Source organism: Numenius arquata, chromosome 4 (assembly GCF_964106895.1).
Source record: "Numenius arquata chromosome 4, bNumArq3.hap1.1, whole genome shotgun sequence".
Taxonomy (NCBI): domain Eukaryota; kingdom Metazoa; phylum Chordata; class Aves; order Charadriiformes; family Scolopacidae; genus Numenius; species Numenius arquata.
This window is the reverse complement of record NC_133579.1, coordinates 11,241,958-11,262,546: the sequence shown is the minus strand read 5'-3', so window position 1 is coordinate 11,262,546 and position 20,589 is coordinate 11,241,958. Positions and strand designations below refer to the sequence as shown.

The window sequence follows — 20,589 nt, the reverse complement described above, 5'->3', positions numbered from 1 at the left end:
CCTCCTCCCCTTCACCGGGGGCCATCCCCTGAGCCGATTGGCTGCCGCCGGGGCGCGAGGTGGGGGCGGGTCCCGAGGCGGCCGCGCGGCTGAGGGGAGCCGTCGCCGCCGGGCAGCCGTCCCGCCCGCCCCTGAGGTAAAAGGTTAACGTGGTCTCCGGGGAGCCGGATCGGCGACCCTTGGTGCCTCCTTCGGCCTTGTACGTGCCTTCCCAGGCCGGCTTGCTGCCTGTGAGAGGCGGCGGCGTGAACTGTGACCCGGGCAGGCGTGTGGGCGCTGCAGGCCCGTGGGGTGTGCCGGCGGTAGCTAAGGCCTTGCTCAGGGGAAACCCCTCAGGGGAAGCCCGGCAGAAGCCTGGTGTATCGCGGGGTGGCAAGTCTGCGTATGCTGCTTAAAAGGCGGGCTCTGTAAAGTTGCTTCTGTTTTTGGCTTTCCAGGGATTTCAGAGAGTTTGAACTGCCTTTCACCTTTAAAACTACCTTTCAAATAGCCAGATATATCTGCTGGATGATACTGCACTTTTCTAGTTTAATTTGCACGTCTGTGGTTTTGAGCTGCAAAGATTCCTGCAAGATTCCTGCAAAACCCATTTTTTACATTTTAAAATCCTTTTTATGCTGAGGCTTGGGGGGGAAGGGAAATTACAGTATTCTTAAATAGGTAAATATTAAAATAGTAATCATGGGAAACAGGAAAACCAGCAAACAGCATTGTTAGAACACATTTGTCCTCATCAGATCAGATGCCTTCATCACCAAATTAAATCTCTTGGCTTACACCCAAAGAGTCAATGGTTCTCATTCATCTTGAAATGTATTGGGCTATTCAGGCACTCCGTATTGAAATTACTGGATCATTCCAGTCCATCCCGAATACTTAGACCAACTCTGAGTAAGTACGGCAAACACATTTCTATCAAAATGAAATACTTTGTTCTTTGTCTTCTATTCCATACATCTTTGTCAGATATTTCCTCCCAGAAAGTCAATCTACTCATTGTATTTGCCGGATGGTATCTGGCTAACACGGATGCCTTTTTGGCAGCTCACACAGCAGCTGAATGCATGCTATACTTCTTTCACATCCTTCCCTCTGGCATGTTCCATACCAGGCAGGGATGTGTTTTTTCACAAAGCTTTTGCTCAACAATGTTCATATTTTTATCAGCATGGCTACATAAAATATATTGAAGAAGCCTTTGCACCAGCTGTGTAACATGAAATATGCAGCCTCTTTTGCCATGATTGTTAGGCTGCTTTGATAATAGCATTTATGCAGGGGGTTATTGATGAAATCGGGTTATTTTTACAGGTAGCTTTTTGTGTTTTGATAGCTATCATAGAAGTGATATTTTTCTATCCAAATTCAAGGTTCTGCTTAAAATAGTGAGAGCTTTACAAGGCAAAGCATGCTCTAAACTATGCATTTTTCCCTATCCTAGTGGCTGAAATGGACTTAGATAGGATGGTTGTCCACCAGTATTTCAAGTGTATTGTTATATCGTGATTTTTGTATTTTTTTTTTGACAGGGGTAAGAAGCTTGAGAGTTGGGCCCATGTCAACCTCATGAAGTTCAACAAGGCCAAGTGCGAGGTCCTGCCCTTGGGCCAGGGCAGTCCCAAGCACAAATACAGGCTGGGCTGAGAATGGCTGGAGAGCAGCCCTGAGGAGAAGGTTGTGGGGGTGTTGGTGGATGAGAAGCTGGACATAAGCTGGCGATGTGCACTGGCAGCCCAGAAAGCCAACCCCATCCTGGGCTGCATCAAGAGAAGTGTGGCCAGCAGGGCAAGGGAAGTGATCCTGCCCCTCTGCTCCGCTCTGGTGGGACCCCATCTGGAGAACTGTGTCCAGATTTGGAGTCCTCAACACAGGAAGGGCAAGTTTAGTTTGGAGAGGAGGAGGCTGAGGGGGGACCTCATTGCCCTCTACAACTACCTGAAAGGAGGTTGTAGAGAGGTGGGTGTTGGCCTCTTCTCCCAAGCGAATAATGACAGGACCAGAGGAAATGATCTAAAGTTGCGGCAGGGGAGGTTTAGATTAGATATTAGAATCATAGAATGGCTAGAGTTGGAAAGGACCTTAAAGATCATCGAGTTCCAACCCCCCTGCCACAGGCAGGGACACCTCCCACTAGACCAGGTTGCTCAAAGCCCCATCCAGCCTGGCCTTGAACACTTCCAGGGATGGGGCATCCACAACTTCCCTGGGCAACCTGTTCCAGTGCTTCACCACCCTCACAGTAAAGAATTTCTTCCTGATATCTAATCTAAATCTCCCCTCTTCCAATTTAAAACCATTACCCCTTGTCCTGTCACGACATTTCCTGACAAAGAGTCCCTCTCCGGCTCTTCTCTATTAGGAAGAATTACTTTACTGAGAGAGTGGTCAGGCACTGGAACAGCCTGCCCAGGGAGGTGGTGGAGTTGCCATACCTGGAGATATTTAAGGAACGTGTAGACATGGCACTTCAGGGCATGCTCTAGTGCCCGAGATTGCTGGTTTGTGTCTGTTTGTGGGTGGGTGTGGTGTGTGGTGTTTTGTGGTGTGGTTTTTTTGGGGGTTTTTTTGTGGTTGGACTCGATGATCTCAAAGGTCCCTTCCAACCATGAAGATTCTGTGATTCTGTGAAGGATATGGACCTGTTGTAGCAGGTCCAGGAGAGGGCCACAAAGGTGACCAGAAGGCTTGAGCACCTGTCCTGTGAAGACAGGCTGAGAGAGCTGGGGTTGTTCAGCTTGGAGAAGAGAAAGGCTCCAGGAAGACCTTATAGAGGCCTTCCAGTATCTGAAGGGAGCCTACAAGAAAGCTGGAGAGGGACTTTTTACGAGGACATGTAGTGACAGGACGACGGGTAATGGTTTTAAATTGAAAGAGGGGAGATTTAGACTAGGTACTAGAAAGAAATTCTTACTGTGAGGGTGGTGAGGCACTGGAACAGGTTGCCCAGAGAAGCTGTGGCTGCCCCATCCCTGGAGGTGTTCAAGGCCAGGCTGGATGGGGCTTTGAGCAACCTGCTCTAGTGGAGGTGTCCCTGCCCATGGCAGGGGGGTTGGAACTGGATGACCTTTAAGGTCCCTTCCAACTCCAACCGTTCTGTGATCCTAAACTGTACCGATTTCATACTGAAAGTCACAAATTTCTAATTTCCATTTCACCTTTCTTTACTCGCAGGATAGGCAGAGCCGTTGTGTGACCTTTTCTCCAAGACGTAATCTGAAGCAGACGTTCAAGGTGGAAGAAGGTTTTGGTGAAACAGACGTTTCGGGACTGAAAGCGGGATATTACACCGAAAAAGCACCGGGAGACTTTCTCAACGGGAACCGGCCTTTCCGCTCTGTGACATCTCCGCGGCAACATGACTCACGCTGTTCCTCGCTCCCGTCAGCCTACACCCTGCACCCGCTACGCCAGACCCATATACTGACTGAAACTGCTGCACGATTTTCCAGTAGGTCCGCTTTTTAAATTAAAATATTAAAAGTGATCAAGTACTGCAGCGCTACCAGGGAAGGCTCGAATAATAACGCGTATTCCGGCCCCGCCCCGCTGGCGGGGTAGGCTGCGCGACACTGTTGGGAAGGCGCGGTTTACGGTTCTGCCGTAAAGCAGCTCGCCCAGGCGCGCGCCGCTGCCGCCCTTGGGAGGTGAGCGGACATGAGCGGGAATGGCGGGACCAAGGCCTTGGAGCTGTTGCGATCGCTGCCCAGGGTCAGTTTGGCCAACCTAAGGCCCAGCCCAGGCTCCAAAAAGCCGGTGAGTGCCTGCAGCTTGTCGGGTGAGTCGCGGGTGTGCTTTCCTTCCAGCGACAGGACTCTGCCTTGGTAGCGGGCACGCCCGGCTCTGGTGGCCGTTGCCTCGAGGGCTGTTAGAAGACCTTTGAGGAGGCTGCGGCAGGCCCAGGAGAATAGGCGTAGGAAGGCTGAGGAGTGGGTGGCAGCGTTCTTGTCCTTTGTATGTCTTGTAGCCGGGGTGTGTGGCCATCCCCAAAGAGAACTGGCTGATGAGTGGCCCTAGCTAAACCCTAGGGCCATCACTGGGGGATGGGCAGAAACAGTAAAAAGGTATGGAATACCAAATGTTTATGGGATGGGATAATACATTTGAAAAGGGAAGGTTGAAAGGCTTAAAAGAAAAGGAATGTGATGTCAGCCAGCACTTCTTGTTACTGCTGCTTGCTGTCTCCTTGTGAAGTGATAGAGGTGAAAAGAAAAGAAATGAGGAAGAAACCCACCTGGTTTGGGGGAAATATCGGTGAACAGGGGGATGAGTTTCAAGAGCTAAAGTCATAGGAATAGAGAATTGACAGGGAGTGCCCAGCAGTACTTCCCTGTTAGTGCTCAAGGCTCCCTACACATGCCTGTAGAGCTGGTGAGTGCAGCATAGCTGTAACCCCTTACACCTGTGACAAGACAAGAGAATGGAAATTTCCCCCCCCTGCAGATCATGGGTTCCCCCCCCACTGTCAAGTTACTTCACTTGAAGCTGTGAATGCCCAGCTTGGCCAGGGTCGAGCGGAACTGGAAGAAGTAACCCTGTGCAGGACTGAAGTGGTGATTCTTAAGGTCTTTCAAGGTAATCCAGCTCCAAAATGGTATTTTCAGGCTTAGCATCCAGAAGTTTTGAGATAATCTGAACTTGAGGTTTACTAGAACTGATGCTTTCCTTCCAGTGTTTGGTCTCAGGGCTTTTTGTTTTTTGAGGTAGCTGTTTGGTTTAGGAAAACACTTTTTTTTTAATCTTCAAAGTAGAGATTCTTTGTAGAATCTTGTAATCTTTGTAGAGTAACTTGCAGCTCCATCTAGAAAATGAGCGCTTTTTTCCCCCCATGTTACTGCTAACTCTTTACCTTCAGTTAGAGTTTGTACACGTGACCTCAGCTCTGTTTCTCTGGTGTTTTGGTGTCTGACAACCTTATTCTGTGATTAGGGAAGTTCTCAAATAAACAGATATAAGAGCATTTGACTTCACAAACAGAAGTTGCAGTAAAAAAAAGATAAATTTTTGATTGGCTCCTCTGGCAATCTAAAATCTGGTCCATGTACTGATTACATTCCATTTGTGACCAGATATTGTCAGTGTATTTGTATTAACTAAAGTCACCGTGTAATTTGGTGTGTGTACAGGCAACTGCCAGAAAGGGTGGGCCAGCTGTCCCATCCCTCTGCCTCCCGGTGCTTTGTACTGTTACTAGAGGTTGTGCAGCGAGCCAGAGCAGGGAACTAAACCAGCTGAAAACTAGTTAGACAAAAATTGTTTTTATGCAGTTTAATTCCCTGACCTGTCCAACACGGAGCCACACAACTGCTTGTGTCAGCCCAAGAGGCGCTGTGAGTAAAGAAGCATAGCGTGTGAGCTGGGGATAAGTCAACTTCTTTTGATGGCAGGGATAGTCCAGTCTAACATAAAACTGCACTTGAACTCTATACTATTTAGTATTAATACAGGTGAGTTGTGCATCTTAGGTCAGATGATGTTTCAAATATATTAATGTGTTTCATTTCTGATGTATGTCCATACTGACTTTTATTCTAATATTTCAGTGCACATTAAGTGCTCCATAACTTTTAAAAACTTACAGACACAATAAAGAGCAGAAAACATCAAATTTCATGTCCTTGAGGTGCTAGGCTAATAACGAGCAGTTTTCAGAACTGAGTTTTACTCAATATTCTGTGCTGCAGTCTAACTGCATAGATTGATTTGTAGGATTAGGGGTACCTGAAGTTTGGCTGAGTGTTGAATACAAGAAATGAGACATTGAAGGGGCTTACTGTAGTCTCTTTAATAATGAATTATTTATATCATTAATCCATCAGTGACTATGACTTGTTCATAAGTTAGCTTATAAGCAGTACAAATACTGTTTAGGATGTGTTGCTTTACATGTCTCCCAGCTTGACTGATTCACGTTGAAGAACACAATGGAAAATAGCAAACTGGTGAATTGTGTGTTGTGCAGATATGAGACTAGTTAGTGACATGACATTGCTCCTTCCACATGCGTTCACACTCCAGTGAACGTTAGCTTAAATGGGAAAAACTTTGTAAGATCAAATGGATCTGTCAAAGGATGCACAGATGTGGTTGTGCCTCTTTGAGCTGAACACTGAACTCTTATCGCATACAGCACAGCAGTAAGGATTGTGAAGCTTGTGGCTCTCTTATCCCTGACAAAGTGTGAAAAACTCAAAGTGAGCCTTAGTGCTGCAAATTCTTCAGGATATGAATTAAATGAAGTCACCTTACACAGCAAACTTTATTTGCTAGGTCAGAGTGAGCTGGCACCACTTCATTTAATAGCAGTCACCCTCAGCTGCTCGTTTCCAGCCTTGCTTACTGCCTGTTTTGTAGTCCTATAGATATTTGCATACCTATGAATTGTACTGAATGGTGCAACTGGCCTGGATTTTGAATTTTTAAAAAAAAAAAAAAAGTTTTAGCTTTGTTTATCTCTTTGATCCTGTTCACCATTTAGCTGTGCAAGTGCTTCTGCTGGCACAAATAGGTGAGTGCAAGAAGATTGCTGAACTGCTATTTATGGCTACAATGCTAACTGAAAGTGCTCAGGATCATAGTCTTAATTTAAAAACATAATAACGTTTTAAAATATAGTCTGCTCTTTTGACTTGTAGTCAGTAGAAATTGCAACAGTTGCAGACTCTTCAGAAAGTCTGAGTCCATGAAAAGAATTACGTGTGCATAGCATATATAGTCTGTTCCACTGCCTCTTGAAGTAGAATTGATTATTTTTTCTTTTTTTTTTTTTTTAAATCTCTTTTTTTTGTGTGTGTGTGTTTGGAAACTTCTGAGCACTGAACAACTTTCTAATGAAAAAGGAGGAAATATCAGTAGTTAATCCAGGAAAATTCTCTAACTTTCAGAGTGCAGAGTGTAAGAGGTAGGATTAAATGCTAGTATTCCTTTTGTTGCAATATGTGTTCATGTAAACTTTCAGACTATTTGTGGCGCCTGCCTAGAGCTGTGGTGTGCAAAAAAATCATATTAACTGCTTTTCTGACTCTTTTTCCCTTAGAAAAGAGGTATTTAGTAATTTTTCCTCAAGACTCAGCGTTTTGCTTAGTTGTTTGTGTCTCTGAAATCTTATGTTTTATAGATACTTATCTTCAAAGTAGTTGACTAAATGTATCACTGGTTGTTTTCAAGGAGAAAAGACGTGGCCGTGGAAGATACAGAGGTAGGAAGTGTGGTCGAGGTCACAAAGGAGAAAGACAAAGAGGAAATCGCCCCCGATTAGGCTTTGAGGGTGGTCAAACTCCATTTTACTTGGCCATACCAAAATACGGGTTTAACGATGGACATAGGTAAGTTTCTTCACATTTACTCAGAGATTAATTGTTGTCTGCTTTTCTTGACCTTTCTCCTGAAGCCAGAATCTAATGTGCCAAAATAGGCCGAACTGAAAATGAGACATTCCTCTCAGATTGTTAACTTCCTTACCGGCAGAATCTCCCATTTCTTGTGATTTTTTTTTTAATGAATTCTTTTATTTTCTGTTATTTTACAGCTCTGCTTATTTGCCCTTTTCTTTGCATGATCCCTCATATGTAGCAGGTCATACATGCTTGTTTTGCCCTTTGGCTGTCTGCACAGCCAAAGGTAACCTGTCAAACTAAATTGACTCGAGTGAGGGTATTAAGCATGGAAGTGTAATCCAAAGCCTTGCTTTGCGATTTCTCTTTGCTTTAGTCACCTGAAGCTCTGATCTGCTGCTAACCAAACAATTCTGCTTCTCTTCACGACTGTACTTCTTTTTAGCCCTGCAACACTGCAGTCTTTCTCTGTCTGCACTCCATCTGTTCCACCTAGAATCTCAGCAAGCTCTTTAATATCAAATCTCTTGGATGAAGCCGTTAAGTCATCTTTCACAATTGTTCTTCTCGGACATCCTGCCTTGTTTGACACGTCTGTGCCCTTTCCACATTGTGCTTGTTTGTGCTGTGTCCTTCTTTCAGCTTTTTAGTGTTTATAATGATTCTTCTAACCAGTCACTGTTCTTAGCTGGAGTTTGCCAGTGTTTTATTAATTTCCTTCACTATATTGACAATTACAATTTTGTTGTTGTTGTTTAAAGCTGGTTTTGTTTGCTAAGATGGCATGTGTGTTACCTTGGTCGCTGACCATTTTGTTGCTTTCAGTTATGGTCATGAAAGCATTGTTTGGATATAGAGGTTGTTACAGGCAGTAGTAACAAAAAACGTGCCACACCTAGCAGACAGTTCAAGAATGAAAGGACTTACGTGAATTTATTTGTGAATTGTTAAACTTACATTTTAATTTTATGATTCATTTGCTGTTGCAACTTCATCCAATAGCTGTGCAATTTTTATAGTTCCATTCTTTATGCATACAGTATACCCTGCAGACCTGTCCTGATTATCAGAGGTTTTCTCTGTCAGTCTTACTAGCTTTGAAGTGTGATTCAGACTATATTTCCAAGTATTGTCATTTCCTCCTGTTTGTTTAACTAACTTATTATAAATGAGAAGCACTTTTGATAGCTGAAGACACAGGGTAGATTCTCAATCCCGCAAAGGAACTGCTGCAGAATGAATTCATGAATAACCAACAGCAAAAATCCAAGTTTCTGCAGTGACAAAAATTTAATAGGGTCTTGCTGTTTTTAAGCACACCTGACAGCATGTGGAAACAAAAGAAGTAGTCTGTAATTTCTTTTCAATGTTGTTGGCAAAATTTCAATGGCAGGTTATTGTAAATGTTTTTCTAGTGAACACTGTAAGTGCACTTGAGAAGAGACCGTCATGGCAGGATGGGAGCATGCTGAACAATATCTCTGCCTGTTTATCTCCACCTCTTTTCTTTGTCTTCACTTTTTATTTCTTTCTGTCTCCGCTTTTCTTTCGGCCATGGTGTTCCTTTGCTTTTGAGCTTTTGGTCTGTTAGGAACTGACAGTGTAAATTCTGTTGTCTTACTTGCCAGTAACAAAGATAAGCTGCTCATTTTCTCTGCTACCACTCACAGATTTCTAATAGCAGTGGTTAAACTGATTGTATGAGAAAGTTTTGAGCATCCACATAAATGGTGTGTGGTCGGCAGACATTGGGATTGGGAAAGCTATTCTAAGGATTGGTTTGTATAGTAAAGTTAGAACTTCATAAAATACCAAAGTGGATTCTGCTGAAGCTGATGGCTATTGACAAAATATTCCAGTTTCCTTTGGCGATATGAGTTAATGCATATTTTCTCACTATTTCTCTCCCTTGGTGCTATTTTGGGAAGATTCTATTCAGTACTTGTGAGGTGTCAGGTACAGTGGTAATGGACTGAAAAATCTTACTGGATATAGGCAAGCTATGCAGGAGCACGCACAGGGTTTGGCTGATAGTCTTTGACTAAATTTGTATGAGAGGGGAGGGTATATTTGATTTTGACTGTAGTTTTTGTCAGATTTTCTGAATGTTTAAGTGAAGCTACTAACCTGGATTCACTTTGAAAGTCATAGTTATTTAGAATGTTGTTGGCTTACCAAGAAATGATGACACTTCAATTTCTTCATCTTTTTTTTGCTTCCTTAAACCAATCAGTTATTCTGGAGTAAATTGAGCTCAGCAACAGCAAAATAATTAAAGTCATATTGGAGGTGGGGGTGTGTGAGCAAACCTGAATGCATAATGAGTCTTGGGCTGTAACTAGGTCTTGTATTTGCATTAAATTAAACTTAAAATTTTGGCTTACGGATGGGTCTGGTTTAAACATTTACTTGGTAGTTTTAGGAGCAGGTAGAAAATGGAATACAGTGTGCTGTATCTCAGTTGACCAGTTTGTATTAAAGCTTCAGTTTTGTAAATTTCTCATTGTTTTGTTTGGGTTTTTTTGTTTGTTTTCATCTCCCCAGCCTCAGACGGCAGTATCAACCACTCAGTCTTCAGAGGTTGCAGTACCTGATTGATTTGGGTAGAGTTGACCCCACGCAGCCGATTGACTTAACGCAGCTCACTAATGCCAGAGGTGTAACAGTGCAACCTCTCAAAAGGGATTACGGTGTCCAGCTGGTGGAGGAGGTACGCATACAAGACACTTGGTACTTCAGGCAGTATAAAGCCTTGGATTTTCAATTTTTCCATACCAGGCTGGTTTGGAAGCATCTTCGCTTTTCTTAATTTGCTGTGGGATTTTTGTGGTAATAAATCCACTAGAGGGCACTGTGTGTTAGCAAAAAAACCCCAAACCAATAACCAGGATGGTGTTTTAAGATGTGAGAGACTACAAAAATAATAGTTAAGGAGCACATAACAAGAGGTTGGTGTTTTACAACAGAAGACTAAAATGTACTGAAAGAAATGTATGAATATCTTGGAAAGGCAAACTTTTTTCATTCAACCAAGATGACTGAGTGAGAGCAATTTCGTTACCCATCCTGGTGCAGGGAACAGACAAATCATAATATTTTGCAGGATTTAATGTTTCTTACAACTTTGCAGAGAAGAATACACGTATGTCCAAAAATACTCATTTTAATGTTATTCTAACGTGTTGAAATTTACAGGGTGCTGATATCTTTTCAGCAAAAGTAAATATTGAAGTGCAGAGGGCATCTGAATTAGCGATTGCAACCATAGAAAAAAATGGGGGAGTTGTAACAACATCATTCTATGATCCAAGGAGTTTGGGTAAGAATTTCAGTTCTGACTTTTTTTTTTTTTTTTAATGTGCACAGATTAAATGATCCAAATCAAAGTTTCAAACGTAGTTCTTACTGGAAAATCATCCACTTCTTCTGTTCTAAAAGCTTCAACAACATGTTGTTATACAAATGTTGAACTGCTATTCATCCTCCGTTTTGCTTTTTTTAGCCATTCACCTGTTTAGCCCTACCAGTGTTAGTGGTCATTTACCAATCAGCCAGTTAAAGAAATCCAAGTAGCTTTGTAAATACAGGAATTATTAAAAGATTGTTTCTTTGAATTTTTCTCTTCTAACTTTCTCATGTGTTTAATAACCCTAAGAAAATTCAGGAAAAAAACCCCTAGATTTAAAAAACATTATGGATGTTTATATTTTTAATTTAAAATATTTTTCTAGTTAAAGTGAGGAAATAACTGAGTTACAGAAGCTCAGAATCATTCCAGCTAAAATGGCTATTGTTTTCAGAACACTTTCACTGGAGAATGAGGCTTTGCTTTGCTTGAGGCTGCATCCTGCCTAATATTCATTCATGCAGTTTTTATTGACAATAATGGAGCTTTCATGTGTGAATGAGGCTGAGAACAAGAGGAATAGACATTTTTTGTGTCCAAAATATGTTACCCGGGAGTGATACAATTTATTTGTTTCCAATCCAGAAAATAATTGAGATACTAAGGTTAAAAGGATTTGGAATGTAATTTGCCAAACTCAGTAAAACTTGAGGAGGAAACGGTAGTCTCACGAATGACTAAATAGGTGCATGTGCTATTGATTCTTTATTTAAAATACTTCTAGAAACACTAAATTTGACATCTGTTGGTACACTGTGTAAGTATCCAGGCAAATGCATTGCTTCTAACCTGGAAGTCAGGCCTTTAAATAAATGCTGGTATCTAGCTTAGTTACTGTAGGCATTCTAATGTATTAAAGTAGTGATTCATTCAGGCTGTCACTATAAATAGCAGTTAACCAAACAAACAATTCTGTTTTAAGTGAAACTTGTAAAACACTGTCTCATTCTGAAGAAGAATATTCTTAAGATTTGATTATTTTTCTTGTTACTTTTTAATAACTTATTTAGTACAAAACGCTAAATAAGGAAATGTCATTTAATGTCTTTAAATATTTATTTTGAAGGATAGTATCTAATGTTCTCTCTTGTTTGCCCACAGAAATTTTATGTAAGCCAGTAGTATTTTTTCTGCGTGGCCAGCCTATTCCAAAGCGAATGCTTCCACCTGAAGATCTAGTCCGTTACTACACAGATGCCAGGAGTCGTGGGTACCTGGCAGATCCATCCAAGGTTGCAGAAGCCAGGCTTGAACTTGCCAAGAAATATGGTTATACCTTACCAGACATAACCAAGGATGAACTCTTCAAAATGTTAAGCACGCGCAAGGATCCTAGACAGATATTTTTTGGTCTTGCTCCGGGATGGATCGTAAACATGGCAGACAAGAAAATTCTAAAACCAACTGATGAGAAGCTGTTAAAATACTATAGTTCATGAATTCAGAACTGGAGACAACTGCAGGTGCACAGGAAACATCTGGGTATGAAATAATGGATACAAAGTGGTGTTTGTTTTTTTTTAAGACTCCTGTTATACTAGACAAAACATAAATTTTTGTTTATGTAATCTTCTGTGGAGCTCTCAACTTTTTTATTGTCATAATACTGTGTATGAGAAGTCTTAACATTTGGAAACAGTGTAGAGCAACATAAAGTGTGTGTTTAGGCACTTCTCTTGCGATGATTTGCCAGTTATTTTTTCAGACAAAATGTTTGATGTTGCATTTGTTTCAGAGGATGATTCCGAAGAGTAACTTGACCTAATAATTAGTTCCTATCTTTTCCCCCTCTCAGTTCTAAACTGGAAACATGGCTGTACAGAACTGATATTAGTTTTACATTCATACTGTATAGCATTATATGTTATGTTTTAGAAAATGGTATCTTGAATACTGTTAAGAGGTATTTCCCCCATCTATTTTTGGATGGGGGAAAATTAAAAGCAACCAGAAATAACAAAGTACAGAAGAATTCATTAACCTCTTCAGTTCCATAGCAACATTTTGGATTTTGCCACTGTCATCAGTAGCAACAACACCATCAACAACATCAGTAGCACTAGAGCTTGAGAGGTCTTGATCTTTGTCTTATTCCTTCAGATAGAATTGAGAAAGACAGGATGTGCAGTTTAAAAGAACTTTCTAGTTAAATTCTATTTTTTAAAAAAACTAGCTATCTCAAATCAATGGCTCTTATAATTCAGACACAAATGTAATGTCACTGATAAAAATGCACAGCAGAATCCGGAATCAATGAATATTAGACAGTGACAGTAGATTGTCAGGGATGGGGATGTGATGAACAATTAACGTTCAGTTTTCAGCTTGATCAGGTTGCATATGTGACAGTGGACAAGTGAATTTAGGTGTTGTGAAAAGTTACGAACAAATAATTTTTATGGGAAACAGTATTTTAATCACACTCAACTTGATATGATCTTGAAAAATATTTCTTTCATCAGTCTCTCCAGAATACTATATTTCTACTATGCAGGAGTGTTCAAGGCTTCATATGGAAGCTTAGGGTTAGGCTTTTGGGGTGATGAACCAAGCAATAAATTGGAAGATGAAAGAGGAGACTAAATTAATCTGTAAGAACTTGATCTGGCTCCTCATAAGTTAATGGGATGCTTCATAATTATGTGAACTTTAATGGAAGCTGAATTGGGCTTTAAAATAGGGAGAATTTGGTTATTAGGATGCAGGAAACAGACGGGAAGAACAGAACACAAGAGTAAGTCTTGCTTTCCAATTTTCATTTGCCTTTGGAAGTGCTACTTACAGTTTCCTGTAGCTGCCAAACCATCCTCTCTCCTAGGGGAAGACCTCTGAATGCCAGAATCTCCTGCTTCTGTTGTATAACACCTGTATTTCACTTTTATGCCTCAAGGTGTGGGGGGAATAAAATAAAAAAATTTAAAAATATCTTCTTTTTCTTTCAGAGAATAACAAGGAATGGATGAATTTTTTTTGTTGGTGTTTGTCAACCAGGCCAGATTTTCCCTTCACTCAACAAACTGCCTTGTCAATTAATATGAGCATCTGTAATCACAAGACAAATAAAACAATTCTTCTATTCTCATGATGACTAAATGGTCTGAAATACAGAGGATAACAATGGAAAGTCACTAATTTTTGACAGCTTACTCTCCAGCTTCTGTTGTCCGTTGTTAATGTGTGTTAGATGCTATCAGTAATGGTCATTCTCCTGACTTGTGGTTTAAGTATAGGTGAAACGTAGCAAAACACCACCAGTATAACATTGGATTGTGAATAGCAGGAATTTGCTCTTGGTGGTGTTAACATTCATGTTTTATAAGGTGCACAACACTTTTTTGGCACATTAAGAATAATACCGTGTGCCAAAAAAAGTATAGCTAGTGTTAACTTGAATGTGAAGTAAATAACTTTCTCACTTTAGATGTATCCTGTTCTGCATCCTGATGATTGTTGGTTTGGAAACTTAAATGACAAGCAATACTTTTTTTTTTAAAAGTTTTTTTTTTTTCTTTTTGTTATTACAATACTACTGCCTCCATTTGGGAAGGAGTTGGAAGGGGGGAAGAGTATTTATTGCCTTCCCTTATTTGTGCCATAATGTTTCTGTTTTTATGAATCGATTCACAATTGTATTTTGTGGAGGTGGTGGTACTCAACAGGAAAGCTACTTAACTGGAAGCGAAGAAGGAAGTTAGTCATATTAGTGAAGACCAGAAGACAAAAGTGTTTATGTATCATTGTGTATTTTGGGGAGGAGAAAAGGGGGGGAAGGCAACTTTGTTTCCACTCCTGCTCTTTGTATTAAAATGAACAAACTGCTCTCAGCAATTTTTTTTTCTAAATCAACTTCTTTGATATACACACGCGTGCACGCGCTGGTTTCTGTAGGTTTCTAAATGATTTTCAGGTGAAAGGGTAACTTGGATAAAATGATAACAGCGAAAGAAAGAATGAAAACAGGAAACAGATGTCTGGTGACGTCGAGGGGTTGGATAGCACTTATTCAGTGGACGATGTCTTAGTCACAAGGCAGCTGTATCCTGGCTCTGATACTATAACGCTACAAATACCTTGGAGCCAAAACAGCCACGTTCCACAGAATCCGGTCATTCTACTTCATAAAGGTGATCTTTTATCATCTTATAATTGGAGAGGGCAAAAAGGGCTGTATGTTGCTTTATTTAAAATATGCAATACTTGTCTTTTTTTCTCTCTTCTGTTTACAGTAGCTAGTATTTTATAATGGTTGTTCTGATTTTTATTTACTAGTGAAAAAAGTGACAAGGCTATAGAGGATTTCCTGTTCATTTTATCTCGTCAGGAACACAAGTCTCCTGGCAACTGAATACAGAATTATCAAAAGCACAAGTAAGTTATTGACAAGGTTTCTAATAAATCTGTAATAAACAGCCTCCCGATGGACTGTTGTTTATATGAGGGTCAGGCTCACTGATGCAAGACTCTTAAGCCAGCGCTGGCATCTAAGGCCATTCTTTTTACTTAGGAACACGTACCATGTTTTCATGTTCATAAGATAAATGATTGCCTTGGATATCCTGTTTTGATAGGGGTTTTTCATATGCAACAATGTATTACACAGCAAGGAGCACCCAATCTGCTGTAACCGGAAAAGCACTATTAAGTAGTTGAGGAAAAGAAATGTTATTTGTGCCATAAACTACCGAAAGCCGTGTCAATTTTTATCAACAACATCATACTTTTGAACAGTTCCTTGGTAAAACTGATTACATGTGTGAGACTGAAATCAAAATAAACGCCTCTGAATGAGTTCATACCTTGTTATATCATACACTGATAATTAAAATCACCATTTCTTATGAAATTGAATGGCTGCTGTTGGTAGCCTGTACTATCTTTACAGGTGGCTGACCGCAGACTCAAAATGAAGCAAGTTAAAATAAATGCATTTTCCCTATTACTGATATGTACAACAAAGACGCGCTGGCTTTTAACTCGTTATACTTCATAGTATAGTATTCATGTTTAATAACCAAAAGTTGACTGTACCATTGATTTCCCAAAAGGAATAAATGAATAAATCAGTGGCCCTGATCTGAATCCTCGCTGGCAGTGTGCCAACATTGTTTTGACATACGAGCATAATTGATGTTAGTGCTCCAGGAAGTCATATAAAAGTGGTCAGGTATGAAGATAGCTTCCCATTGCTATTTTATTATTTTCTATTTTATAGCTCAAATTTAACATGCTAATGCAAAGCTAATTTTGCACTGTTGAACGCTCACAAGTTCTGTAAAAAATTGTCTCTAATTTGAAATTGTTGCAGGAGTTTTGTATTTTAAATATTTAAGTGTTATATTTACATGTATATAAAGTAAGAAAGATGCTGTGTCTGTCCAAAATGACCAGTTTAATATTTCATGTGCAGATTTATTTCTCAAAAACTTCTTGGTTGGCGATCAGATGGCAATAGTTTTACATAACTTGCAGTCTGTACTTCAGGTTATTGTGTTATGGTTTAGTCTGTGAAAAGATATAGTTATAAGTCCTGGTGTGACAGAATTCTTACCCAGTAGGAAAATTCTAAATTTCTTAAGCTCCTTCATCTCCTAGCCCAGGTATCCCGTCTTGGTCTTCTGTAGCAGAAATATATGGCATTGTCTAGAGAATTACTGGTTTCTCAGTGGAAGCAAACTATCCTCAGATCTATTCTGTCTCCTTTGCTTAATATTCCCTCTGTTACATCTGCATCTTCCCAAGGTCTCTTCTCGCTTCTCCCATTGCAGTGGTGGGAACTACAGGGCTCAATCATTCTCACAGTGTCATCCTGTCTGGCCCACTCTGGGTTTGAAAATCTGGTTGTTTTATGTGCCTCTGGAGCAGGAAAAGTGTTGATCATTCCTGCATCTGTTTATACGAGGGGGTTTTTCATGGCTTGAGTTTCCTGGACTGGTGTTGCTTTTGTTGTTAAAAATGTCAACAGCAATGTTGTTTACTTGTTAACCTTGTAGATTCCAAGGCACACGCTGACTGAGTTGAGGGGCCTTTGAGCAATGCATTTGGAGTTTATTCAGAGTCAAGGAACCCTCCTAGAAGGGTGTCTGTGCACTCAACTCAGAATTACACACTAGATACAAGTTTTAATGGATAGGCAATTTTGCGCTCAATGCATCAATACCCAAATCAGTCTCTCCTTGCACCTTTGGAAACCCAGGCTCTGTACAGTTCATTCTAGTTTCACGGTAGGATTGCCTTGTCTGCTCTAAATAAGGGCAAGGGAGATGCCTTCTTTGTTGAATGTAGCTGTGGTTCAGAGCTTCAAAAGTTGGAATCCAAGTTCCCTGTAAATTTACTATAGGGAGGTATTGTCTCAATTTCAAAATTAATGCAAGTCTAAATTTACTCGCATGTAGACAGTTTTTTAAGCTCATTTCATAGCCAGTAGAATGATAGAGTCAGTGGAGCCTGGTAAATCACTGTTCAGCCTGAAGGAGAACATCTGAGCAACTAAATTGGACTTTAGGCTCTACTGACTCTGACCGTAGTTTTAATATATAGTGCACCTGTATATACCTAAAATGTAAGTATCTGGAACTGAATCCCACTCTGTTTTCAGTGGCCCAAGAGGCTTGAAGGTAGGGGTGGGAAGATCTTGCGGATCACGAGTCACCGGTGTGGATTGCCTAGCTCAGCACTGGGAACTTCTCAAGTTTGATGTGCTAGGTTGTGTTTGTCTTTGAAAATAAGCATGCTAATTTAATAAAAAACAAGTCAGGGGGACATCTTGGTGCCGCAAGAAGTGAAGTGCTGGCAGTTAGATGATCCATGTTATTTTACAACTGTTGGAGGATGCAGAAATTGGTGGCATCCTCACCTAGAAACCTGACTCTTTCAAGGTGGATGCCTCTCAGTTCACAGCTCTGCACTCATATCGCCATGCAAAATTTGTCTACCTGCCTTATTGTGTAACACATTGCTGATGTTTGTGCTAACTCGATGCATTTCCTCTGCAAGCAAAGCATGGAAATTAAAGTCGCCTGGACTTGCAAATGAGTTAAAAATTGGAGAGGAGGGCAGTGTCCCTCCGAGGTGTCTCCTTCAGCAAGTGGTGCTTGTAATGGTCAGAGAAGGGGACTGAGCCACTTGTCTCACAGGTCTCTGAGACCATGCAGACCACTGTATCTCTTAGGGCCCCCCTACAACTGTTGTGATGAGTTGTGTGTGTATAAAAGATTTGGGACTGATCCTTCTACGGATTTTGACTTGCCATTTCTCCTGTTTTCAGTGATTCTGGGTCCCTGATACCTCATAGGCACAGTTTGGTTTTTAGTGCATAGGCAATCGTTTATCCCTTTTATCCCTTTTTTTCTTTCAGTTGTGGTTTTTTGGTTGTTTTTTGTTTTGTTTTGTTTTTGGCAAGGCACTTGCACTAATCGCCACAGCAGGCAGTCTGGGTATGGGCCGTGTACTAGGTTTGAGACTGTTCCAGTCAAAATATTATTCTACTTGTTTTCTGTTGGGTTTGGCTGGCTCGCCATTGCTGCTGCCCTGATGTCTAGGACTTGTGAAATGTCTGGGCTAATTGTGATTTTGTTGTTGGGTTTTGTTGTTATTGTTGTTACTGGAAAGCTCCAGCCCTTCCAGGTTCATTATTAAAGACAGGTGTTTACTGTGGAATGATCATGAAATGAATTACTGTAAGGAGGATGTGAATGTGCTGCAAAATTCTACCCGGGTTAGTTTTTATGCACTCATATTTGTATGTATTTGAGGGAATCAAAGCACTGGGATGCTATGATTTTTGTCTTTAGTTATTGTGGAAAAGCTTATCTGCCCATTAAGAGAACCTAAGAAGAAAACGGGGGGTAAAAAGCTGACATCTTTTTGCTGCATTTTGTGAAAAGTGCATGTTTTCCTAGTTTGAACTGTTGCCCTCAGCTGAGCTGGATGACTTTGCTTGCAGCGTATCAGGAAACTGCAATGGCAGCAGACCACTGTGGGCAATGACTTCCAGCTGTGGTGCTGCAGTTGGCCCTAGCAAAAGAAAAGATAATCTGTGCAGGCATGGGAACCTGAGAATCAAGGTGTGAAAGTCTCCATCTGAAAAGATTCCAAAATCAGAAACGTACAAACATTCTGCAAACACTGCTGAAACTCTGCTGCACATTTAATTACTCTTTGTTTTTGCTGACTGTACTGTTATGAACTGTAAGTATTCAAGAAATCATTTAAAGAATACATTTTAGGTTTTCTTTGTTGTCCTTAGAGTTTTCAGCCCTGCAGGGATCTTGTTTCCAAGCATTGTTTGTCTATCCAGTGAGCCTAGAAGCAAATTTAAGAAGTGGGAGCCAGCATTTTCATGTGATGGCATTATTCCAGGAACTGGTGCTTTAGAATAAACAGTAAATGTTGCGAGGTTCGCAAAACAGCTACTGATTCATTGCTTATACCCTGCTGATTTCTTCATTGTTTGAGAGCATAACTCCTCTGCTGTCTCTGCAGTTGACCTTCAGTCACGTCTCCTCGGGGTGTAAGCAGCTTTGCTGTGCTTTCCAGCATCTACACCTGAGGGCAACAAATTTTACGTTACCAGGTATGTAAGCGTTCCACACAAACAACATCCCCTTGCTCCTTTCCCCAAATTACAAGACTGCTGCCATCGTTTGTAGAGATGCTGAGAGTTGCATCTGCTCACTGGGACAGAGAGAAGGTCCAGTGTCCTTCTGGTATAGGCAAGGCTGACACCTAGTGACCAGATGCACTTATTCCTATGGGAATTCACTGAAGTCTGGTTTAGGGACTATTCACTCTTTTCTAAGTCCAGAAGGTTTAAACATCAAAATGAACAGTTCATTTATTTCATCATCACTTTTGGCCTTTGTTTTCAGTGTTTCTAGCATACTCTTCTGAAGCTGAAGTTAAGGTACATTGAAAGCTTGTTTGAGCTTAATATTGTAACCATGAGGGTTTTGCATGTGGTCTCCTGGGAGCTGTGCATTGCAGCTGCGCTGAGCAAACTGTGAGATGGCTTATAGCAATCAGTGGTAAGTTCAGATTATGATCCTTTTGTGGTTTTTCCTTAATAAAATAATGGCTGGCCTTGCTGTTTGGATTCTCTTTGCTCATCCTATTTTAAGGAATCCAAAATCAAACATAATGGGACATTATCCAAGATGCAGAAATTTCTGTCTAGTGATGTCCACTGACCAGAGGTAGCATCCTGCAATGATGATGCCACCTGGAGAGCACTACCTGTTCCATCATCATTGCAGATCCTGCTGGAAATACTTTGAGTTCTGTGCCTTCGTGAACTGCGTATTTAAGAGCAAGAGTAAAACGTGGCTAAAAGACACCCAGAACACTTCTGATTTTTCTTTGGTTATCTAGATTAACATTTCAAGGGGATAACATACCCCAAAGGAGAATTGTGTGTCACCTTTACTAAAAGAAGTAACCATATATATTTGGGGAAACAGCCCCCAACCCCCCCTCAGCATGAACCAAAGCAGTCTTCTCCTTGTAAGAGTAGTCATTGATTCAAAAACTAGACTGCAGAGGTTCTCGGTGGTTCCTGACGTCGATGGGTTTCACATGAAACCCTGTACTGAAACCCTAAAGAAGCCTTCTTGGAGCAGTCCTTGGGACTGGAGGAATTTTTTATGTCTTCTGTCATTTTAGTGTTTCTTGAAGTACTGGAAATAAACATTTTGGTTGCTTCAGCATGACTCTTTGCTGCTAGCACTGTGCTTGGCTACACAGAGTCAGAGCTCAATGTTTTTCTGTGGTTGAAAGGAAACTTTGATTCTTCCTGAATGAAATAACTAGGAACTTGCACAAGCCATGTGTTGTTGAACGGAAAAGGCAGGCTTTTTT

At 40.9% G+C, this 20,589-nt stretch overlaps 1 protein-coding gene across 2 annotated transcripts; it reads left to right on the top strand.

Moving 5' to 3' along the window:
• The first annotated feature begins 83 nt into the window (after positions 1–83).
• On the top strand, positions 84–15,821 carry MRPL15 (mitochondrial ribosomal protein L15). Of its 2 annotated transcripts, XM_074146225.1 has the most exons (7): positions 84–136; positions 3,172–3,753; positions 7,165–7,322; positions 9,876–10,041; positions 10,527–10,650; positions 11,839–12,219; positions 13,680–15,821. In XM_074146225.1, the coding sequence occupies exons 2-6, from the start codon at positions 3,655–3,657 to the stop codon at positions 12,174–12,176; spliced, it is 885 nt and encodes a 294-aa protein (XP_074002326.1). In that variant the 5' UTR covers positions 84–136; positions 3,172–3,654; the 3' UTR covers positions 12,177–12,219; positions 13,680–15,821. The 2 variants fall into 2 exon arrangements, with proteins under 2 accessions (XP_074002326.1, XP_074002327.1); XM_074146226.1 differs by lacking the exon at positions 84–136 and having other exon boundaries at positions 3,655–3,753; positions 7,168–7,322; positions 11,839–14,563.
• Positions 15,822–20,589: the final 4,768 nt, after the last annotated feature.